The following is a 10,000-nucleotide window of genomic DNA, read 5'->3' as shown; positions in this document are numbered from 1 at the left end:
GAGACATGCATGATTAAATATGACATAATAAGCTATAATCATAGTTTGTTTATGTGTTTGTGTGTGCATGTGTGTGTTTGTGTGTATGTGTGTGTGTGTGTGTGTGTGTGTGTGTGTGTGTGTGTGTGTGTGTGTGTGTGTGTGTGTGTGTGTGTGTGTGTGTGTGTGTGTGTGTGTGTGTGTGTGTGTGTGTGTGTGTGTGTGTGTGTGTTTTGTGTGTGTGTGTGTGTGTGTGTGTGTGTGTGTGTTTGTGTGTGTGTGTGTTTTGTGTGTGTGTGTGTGTGTGTGTGTGTGTGTGTGTGTGTGTGTGTGTGTTTGTGTGTGTGTGTGTGTGTGTGTGTGTGTGCGCGTGTGCGTGTCTGTGTGAATACTTTTATCAAGAAAATATGGCACTATTTCCAACCTCGGCCCCTTTTTCCTCTCAAGTTGACCTAATACTCTCCTTTCGTGCTTAATCCAGTAGTCTGCGCTTAACCAATTCAGTATCATGGTTTACTCCATAAGTTTCATTTTAGTTTTACGTAGTTGTAAATTGGTCCTGGGAACTATATACAGATAGTTCTCTCCAACGGAAACCTCTGAAAAATCAGTAAATCTCCACAATTCGGAACAGAAAATCCCGAAATCTAGAACGTTCCGGGTACTGGAAGCGCTTCCTTATATCGGGGACATGTTGGAAAGACGCTTTTTTTTTTCCGAATATGAGAGGTATCTGAATTTTGGAGAATCATGGGAGAAAGTTTCTGTAACTTGACGCAGTAGCGCCTTAATCGTAATCGTGATGATAAAGTTGATGTGGACTCTGACTTCCAAGTCAAAGAAAGATAATAAATTTTTAATATCCACGTATCTTCTAACAAGTATTTCTTTGTATTCTTTCTATAGTTCCATTCTTTCTTGAAAATACTCTATTGTTCTCATTTTTTGTGTTCCTTATGTCCCCAATATATCCATACTTATCATCTCAAGAGTTGAAGTTTAGTTTTAGACATTACCACAAAGGACAAGTTTAAACGTACCCTTATTGAGAATTATCCTCATCTCTCTGTGCTCTTAAGCACTCTCATCACCCAACTCTTTGATATCTCAAAATATCTAACTCAACTGAGCTTCCTTTACCTCCTCTTATATTCTCCTCTACCTCCCAAAAAACGAAATCCTCATTTCTTTCTCTCTCTCACTCTCTCTCTCTCCCTTGCTTTCTTTCCCTTGATTCAAGATGGTCTTTAACCCTACCCACCTGCCTACCCACCCACCCGCCCATTACTTCCCAGGATTCTTGGAAGCGGTCTCCCAAGAGACGCTGATGTCATTATGTCTTACTCAGAGGCATCCAAGGGGTGTAGCATTGTGGCACCACTTCTCACAGACAAGAGAAACAAGTATAGACATGGCACCCCACAACCGAGATGTAGAAGCAGAGATAAGAGTGAGAGAGAAAAAAGAATATAATAACACTGTACTTATATCTTAGGACGTACATCCTTACCATATTTACAAAAAACTCCTACTCCTTCACTTGCTCCAGAATATCGTAAATGATATCCAATAAAACTATAAAAGCATTGAACTTTTGCATAGACATGGTGTAAAGTTTTAAACTTGATTCACAAACGTACACTTAAACCTAAATGAAAGAAGAATATAGTAGGCAAACCACAAATAATTAAAGCAATATTTATATGTTAAAAATCACTAAGCCTATTTTGTATTAAGAGAAAATTCGGTTTCACGTAAGAGATTGAGATGCTCTTTTGTTATCTCACAATAAGTGATATAACACTTTATATTCGAAGCAGGCTTCGATCCTACAAAGTGTGTTGTATATACTCTTTTTAATGTCTTGTACAGCTACAGACTTTGAGTCTACGAGGAATGAAGAGGTACCGGACTTGACCTGACCTGACATGACGTGACCAGAGCTGACCTCATCTGATTCCTGTCCTACGAAGTTGTGACCTCAGGCCAACTTTGTCACTCCCAGGCTGGAAAAGGTAGACACTCCTGAACAAGTGATAATTGGTCACTTCCTTGTTAACAATGGGATGATGCTGGTCATTAGGAGTCAGGAAGGAGCTTGGAACAGGTCATTACAGGTCAAGCCGTTGGCAGCGTACGGATGACGAACCAAACCCAACTAAACTTGATTTTATCATTATCATCGAATCGTTGTCGTCGTCGTCGTCTTTGTCATCAGGATTGTCGTCGTCATCGTCGTCAACGTCATTATCGTCATCATCATCAATCATCACGAAGGGGTCTCGGAGCAATTACCGGGTGCAGTGCAGAGATATCACATAATGCTAATCAACATAAAATCCCATTCCATGAAAAACGAGTATGAGATCAATCTTTCTTTTATTTTTTTTTTCTACTCAAGGACAAACGAAAACAAAAAATAAAAAAGAAGAGGTGGGAAAGAATTTTGAGTGCATCGAGCAAAGAAGTTTAGAAAGAAGAAAGAACGAATTAGCAGAACTACAACTATAGTCTTTTACTTCGAATATGACATCAATATTTAAAGAATAGTAAACTAGGCTTCTTGTGTTCATCGACGACAGATGCCAAGTCACATAAAAACGTGCTGGAAAGTGTCCCTATGATATAACTATCCTAGCAAACTAGAAATCAAGGCTGAACCATTAGCTAGGCTTCATCTCCAGGAATCAAGACTCGAGGGTACGACGGGTGTGGTCATATTTCTGGGCTGGTGGGGAGCATGGAGAGAGTATGGGGGGATTGGAAAGGGGTCATCCTGTTCTTCCCGGATACAAGCCGAGAGCGGGGGAGGGAGGATACCCTTTTTCTTGAGTATGTTAGTATCCCGGTTGTTTCATTCCTTATTTCCATTGCAAACTCTATGTAGACAAAGTGTGGGATTTTGCTTTCTTGTCTTTTTAGGGGTTTTTATTTATTGAAGACGACAGGGCTTCAAAGTTCAGTCAGTACATAGCGAGATTGAACCTACTGGATACAGCTGCTCCCACAAGAAATGAACTCTACAAACATCGTCTACAATATTGCTTGGAACATAATGAACAGCTTCAACGTCTTCCTCTTTGGTCATGAACCAACCAGGTTACGTAAGTCATAACCATGACGTCATTTGCTTTGTGGTCTGATGTTATGCTACGTCTGTGACATCATATTTCGTGCATGCAGAAGGTCGCATCATGAATCAATCCACTTTATTGAAAATGGAATAAATGTATATATATATATGTAGATATATATTATACTAAATATACAGAGTATATATATCTATGTAATAGATTTTAATGTTAATTCAAGTGGCAAACTCCATCAAGCACTGGTTTCATCACGGTGCATGACTTGTGTTCTTCTGCGCAGTGAACATATCTATCATCTCCTGTCTTTGCGTTCATGCACAAGGCAAACCTCCAACATGCACCTTTTCGTCGTGGTGCATGACTACAACCATTAGAAACTTTGATTATTGATGCCATGAACTGTATCTTCTGACGCGCATGTTCTTCCAAACAACGAACATAACGATCATTGCCTATGGTAACTTGGGTCATTGGAGAGTTGGTTCCCTCGACTCTTGATCTCCTGGGAAAGTGGCACTGGCTCGGAACTCTATCGTGAACACGAATATCTCACGTATGGCACTTGTCTCCCAACGTCCAGAGCCCCTCCTCATCTTGGGCATCAAACAGAAAACAAAAGACCTGCGACCGAAGCATTGTGGTCCCATTTCCTTTTCTTTGTCTTCCGCACATTTTCTATGCTTATTTTGGATTCTTTTTAGTAACCACTGCTTAGGTATGTACTAGTATTTGACAATGGTTGAATATAAAAATAACCTACTATATCTGGACTCGACACCATGTTTTGTAACGACAACGCGCGCCTATTCTATCACGGTTGTATCAATTTGTCATTAAAAAAAGGAAAGCAACTAAAACCTATTTTGATGTCTAATAAAATATTGTGTGTGTTTGGTAAAATGTCAGTAAAGATTGTCGCGTGTTTTTTTTTTTTTTTCAGTGCAGCAATGAACGCGCTCTTCAAAAAATTAATTCTCTTTCTTTTACTCAGGAAATGTTGACAAGACTCCAAATAGAGCATTTCCCTTAGGTATTCTTACCAGGAGACGCAACGTATCGTCCTTTAAGAGCAACTGAGATTTTAGGAATACTGGAACAGGTATCATGAGCTATCAAGAGCGTCAAAAAATGAGTTACATGAGTTGCGGACTTAATTGCTGTCCATGCGAGACTTTACTTATATGAATTGCACCACAATAGGGACCAGTCTGGTTTGACAATAAAAATCTAGATCTTTCCTGGATTACGGACCACAACATATTAAACCTATCTGAATTGTGGGTCACAAGAATAGACCTGTCTGGTTTGAGAAAAATAAGAGGCTAGATCTACCTGGATTGCAGACCACAAAAGGTTAGAATTCCTGAATGGGTTTTGATCTGAAATTGTACACGATAATGATTTGTTTTTCCTTCAAAATAAAGGAACGAAGATTGTCCATTTCTGTCTGTGTTTATACAAAGTATCTATTCACTTGTGCTGCAAATTGAATTACCTGTATATGTTTGTGTAACAGGACCTTCCAGGTTGGGGCTGGACTCGCTTAAAACAAAGTTTCTGATCTCTAGTTTGATCTTTCAAACAGAAGATCACCTTTTTGTGCCTGTGTAACAGGAACCTTCCAGGTTTGGACTGGACTCGCTTAAGACAAAGTTTGCGATCTCTACTTCGATCTTTCAAATAGAAGATCACCTGTTTATGTCTATGTAACAGGACCTTCCAGGTCGGGACTGGACTCGCTTAAGACAAACTTTGCGATCTCTACTTCGATCTTTCAAATAGAAGAACACCTGTTTATGTCTATGTAACAGGAGAGAACCATTTAGGTAAGGGCTGGACACGCTCAAAATAAACTTTGCGATCTCTAGTTCAATCCTTCAAGAAGAGAAGAGGTGAAATTCGAGAGCGGGTCTGGAGTCAATATGTCTCCGTGTATGAAATTTTAAAGCGACACAATTACTGCACATAGAAAGAAAGAGACCAAAATTGATAATCTGGTTAAAGTGATCATGGAAACTTATTTGTGGGTTTTGTTTGGAACTGATGACACAGAGATCATTACTCATCCACAGAAAACTAAAGAGACAAAGGGAAATTATGAAATAGAAAAGAATAATAGAATGCAATGCACTACAGGTTGTAAATAGACAAAAATAAAAAAGTAACAACATCAGTAGAAGAGCAAAATTAAACACAACGACAATCTTTAGTGATGAGCTCTTAATTTTTTTTAATATTATTTTGTCTCTTCTTGACGTCCTCTTGTCCCCGATCAGTGCTCCGGCCCAGAGCCGAGTTCGATAAGCGTAAGGTCATAGGCATCGGCGTCTCTCGGCTGGATCTCCATCAAGAAGGTGTCCTCATTGCAATACATTCGAAGCATGTCATCGTCCACTTTCGCCATGATGCTGAAAGTATAGCAAAAGAATCTTAGTATGTATTTACTTGTATACACAAAAGGCATTTTCCCCTTATAAGTGAGGTAGATAGCCAAGTCATGCACCCAGCCCTACCCAGCCCACTCCTATCCATTCACCCATTTCTTTTCATTTGATCTTAGATCCTCATGGATGAAAGACCATCCCTGACTCCCGCCCATTACCCGGTTTAGAAGTAATGTAGCAAGGCACAGCACATCCACAGTAAGCTCAGCCGTTTCATTTATACGGCGACCTTTCTTCCTTGGGTGATAAGTGAGGCAGGGAAAGGACCTTGTGAGGACGATGTCTTTACTAGACAAACGATGAGCGAAGGTCCGGACCCCGCAAGGTTGAGGACCTGGCGGATGTCAGGACCGTAAACTTAATATATATATATATATATATATATATATATATATATATATATATATATATATATATATATATATATATATATATATACTAATAAAGACTTCGTTCACACTGAGCTGCTGATCATTGAGGCCCTGATCCGTTTGGTGTTTTGTTAACACAAAGGCTGTGAGTATCAACGCCCTTAAGAGGTCGCACCAATGAAATCAAAATCCTTAATAATGGGACTTTAACAATAGAATAAAAACCTTCACTTACCCGATTCTGTTTTTCCTGTAAATGTTTTTGATACTTGACATGGGGATTTTGTACTTTAGTTCAATCTGAAAGAGAATAATCATAGTTACACACATTTGAAATACGCATCAGTCATATTAGTACTAAAAAAGAAAATAAGAATAAAATAATGACCATGATAAGAATAATAACAAAATTAACGGTAAAGGTAATGTTTATATTGATAATGAGGATCGAAATTATAATAGTGATATTTATAGTAAGAGTAACAGCAGTAGTTACAACAATAACAGTATTATTATTGCCATTAATGTTAGAATTTTTACTATATGAACACCACTAGTAGTAATGGTAATTATCTTGATGGTAACAGAAGCAAATTCTAACTGAATTAGCTTGAAATTTGTGTCAAAATATCATGGGAGGGTGGGATTTGTTTATGAATGCTATTACAAATAAAGTTACTGGCTGACTTATCGTAATACAAATTCATAAGTACTGAAACCAACTTTGGTCTTATCTCACACAGCTTTGAAATGAGGGACAGTTACACTTCTGAAACTGATAAATGATAATGTTGATAAAGTTTATCGGAGGCCATACATGCTACAAGCAACAGAAAACACGAAAATGAATTGCATCATAGATTAACTTGATCAAATTCAAGATAGATTGATCCACGTTAAATCCCATCAGTTTCACGACAAATACTGCTAGTTTATCCCTGACACACTTCTCTCGTGTAACAGACTACTGCCCGTGTGTACACGTCTGGCTAGCCCTCTCAGGGTATGCTAACACCCTCAGTGTAAAGTAAAGTAAGTTCTCTATGGTACTGGCTGGGAATATTGAAGTAGCTTATCCGGGGTTCTGGAGAAATTTGCTCCGAGTAGGTATATACCTACTATATATGACAAGGGGTGTTAGTCTGTTCCTTGTAGTTAGGCAATTATATTTCAAAGAGTGTGGAACTACATGCCAAGGGATACTGGACTACCTCAATCTGACTATATATATATATACATATATACATATATATATATATATATATATATATATATATATATATATATATATATATATATAGTTGTGTGTGTGTGTGTGTGTGTGTGTGTGTGTGTGTGTGTGTGTGTGTGTGTGTGTATGTATATATATACATACATATATATATATATATACAGAGAGAGAGAGAGAGAGAGAGAGAGAGAGAGAGAGAGAGAGAGAGAGAGAGATGTTTATGTTATCCTATGTAACCATACTTACGGCCTTCATGAGTCCAATCGTAGAGGGTGGGACAAGGTGGAGGGGCGTGTAGAGCTCCTCGTTATCCTGGCGAACATAGAGCATGACCCTCTCGCTCAAAGGAGGTGTAAGTCGGGACCTCTTGTGCACATGAGTGAACACTTCAGCCATCGGACTGTCCAGGCTCCCATTCGCAAGCTGTGTCGTGGCCAGATCCTTGCGCGCGTCACTGCAAAAACCAGAGTCACGAGTGAGCGCGGTTCGCCATTGGTCTTGCATCACGTGCTGGTCGCGTGATGGAGGTGTTACCCGTCCCGGATGAGAGCTGTGGCCTTGTATAGGGTCCGGACTACTTAAAAGAAAAATGGGGAAGGACACGGTGAGGAGTTATTTGTATAACCAATTGGAGAGACTTCTGTGCCTTCTCTTTACGTATCCCCACGCCATATTCATTTATTTATTTATTTGCTTATCTATTTTTTTTTTTTTGCCTATTGTAGCCATTCTTGACTTCTTTTACGATCAATTGAACTCGGGTGAGGTGGTATATTTCATCAAATGTTATAAATATTTTACAGGCTTTATATATTTTCTTTTATTCCTTTGAATGATGTTATAAAAACCCAGGTGTATGTATGCCTAGGACTGGACTAAACTGCATTAGATAATAGTCTGCTTCTAGATATATTAAGTGATTCAAAATGCACCATGCGAACAGGATGCTACCAAGTCATATACTATGTTTAAGTCTATGAAGGTGATCTAGAAGAAAATGGAAAGGATACTTGTCTGTTTCTAGTGATTTGATAATCTATAGATACTGATCAATACTCACTCCTCAGCCTCCTGGATTGCATTGAAAGTACAAATTAGGATCTAGATTAGTAATTGTATTTTAGCTATATGTACACACACCTCTAACACCCTCGAAAAAAATATTTAAGAAAATTATGAGGTACAATGAAAGTCAATAACTATCTTTTACATCAGATATGATACATATATTGAAAATAATACTAAAAAGAGAAAGAAAAGGAAAACATACTAATGTCAACTTTATTATCCACCTATTGTCCCTTCATTTCTTTCATCTGCCCTTCTAATACTCCTAACCCCCCCCCCCCTGGTTTCGGGTAGGGGACTGACTGCATAGATGTCATGCCGTCAGACTTTTATGAATCCCTCCTGTATCACCTCTGCAACTGCTCTTATGCGTGAAATTGTCTCAAGGATAGAAGTTCTAAACATCAGCAATGTAATACGATACCCTATACTCCACCCAGCCCCACTCCTTTTTCCCTGTCCCCTATCCAACTCCTCCCAGTTTCATCTCCCTATAGTCTTTATCTCCTTGCTCCATTTAAAAGTAAAAAGAAAAGAAATGTCCATATACATATAAAAAATGCCTGTAACATGCTTACACGTACAAAATGCATCTGATTCCTTATTCTGCTAGATCATAAGGAAGGGAAATGCGGAAATCATGAAATATCCTAGAATCATGCACAGGTTAAGAAAGTATGGAAGGAGCCAAACTTATATTATGTAAATTATCAGAAAATGTGTGACTGATAGCTTGGGTTAAGTTGATTGTTAGTAGATGTTTCTGGAGGATAGAAGATGCAAAGCAGCTCATATTTGATCACATCAATCCAAGCAGATAAGATGCACGTCATGGAGGATTGAAATAGTGGAAATAAAGAGGGAATAGACAGGGAGGGAGCGAGCGTGTGGTGACAAAAATGTTGGTAAGAAAATGAGATGAGAAAGTGAGAATGGAGATAGAGCTAGAGGATTGAGTGGATAGGGCCTTGAGTAGAAGTGACTTCATCAAGGATGGAAGATCGATTGTGAAAACGAAACGTGAAGCATTTTGAAAAGCACAGGTAAGAAAAAAAAAAGCCGTTTCAAAATTGTACTCGAAAGCAATATTATCCCTCACCTAACCCGCTCTGTGTGTGTGTGTGCATATATATACATGTACATATACATATACATATACATATACATACACACACACACACACACACACACACACACACACACACACACACACACACACACACACACACACACACACACACACACACATATATATATATATATATATGTATATATATATGAGAGAGGCAGAAGGGAAAACACACAAATAGAACGAGAGTTTATTCTTTAACTAGTTTCGCACTATGGTGCTTCTTCAAAAAGAATATTACACAACAGAAAATACTGGCATTAAATGCAAAAAATGTGTGGGTAATGAACTAGGAAAGGTCTAAGTTCAAGGAGGCTCTAACTCTCGTGCGTTGATCGTACTGACACTCCGTGGGATGCCTCTGGTGATCATTCGTCCCGTTTTCTTCCACTCCTTTGCTGCTTGCCGTGCTATTGTCTCCGATAATTTTATATCACCCACTCTACTGTTCGTACATTTGTTGGTGGCTATGTACAGAGCTTCTACGATTTTTCTTTGCCTTTTGCTAAGATTATTATGCAGAATACTCGCTTGATCCCATTTAGGTAGACGAAGAAGGACATCTACCTAAATGGGATCAAGCGAGTATTCTGCATAATAATCTTAGCAAAAGGCAAAGAAAAATCGTAGAAGCTCTGTACATAGCCACCAACAAATGTACGAACAATAGAGTGGGTGATATAAAA

At 38.7% G+C, this 10,000-nt stretch overlaps 1 protein-coding gene across 1 annotated transcript in view; it reads right to left on the bottom strand.

The window, feature by feature from the left end:
* grh (grainy head) overlaps positions 1-10,000 on the bottom strand; it is a 465,101-nt gene that overhangs the window by 1,374 nt on the left and 453,727 nt on the right. The window contains exons 12-14 of the mRNA XM_076201048.1: positions 7,364-7,694; positions 6,122-6,186; positions 1-5,479 (exon numbers count right to left, since the gene is read on the bottom strand). The exon at positions 1-5,479 is cut by the window's left edge and continues 1,374 nt beyond it. Of these exons, the coding sequence (XP_076057163.1) occupies positions 5,344-5,479; positions 6,122-6,186; positions 7,364-7,694 (532 nt within the window). The 3' untranslated portion in view covers positions 1-5,343. The remainder of the gene's footprint in view (positions 5,480-6,121; positions 6,187-7,363; positions 7,695-10,000) is intronic.

Source organism: Oratosquilla oratoria, chromosome 17 (assembly GCF_046742065.1).
Source record: "Oratosquilla oratoria isolate Oo_2021 chromosome 17, ASM4674206v1, whole genome shotgun sequence".
NCBI classification, from domain to species: domain Eukaryota; kingdom Metazoa; phylum Arthropoda; class Malacostraca; order Stomatopoda; family Squillidae; genus Oratosquilla; species Oratosquilla oratoria.
Note: the sequence above shows the minus strand (reverse complement) of the source record. Positions and strands in the feature narration are given on the sequence as shown.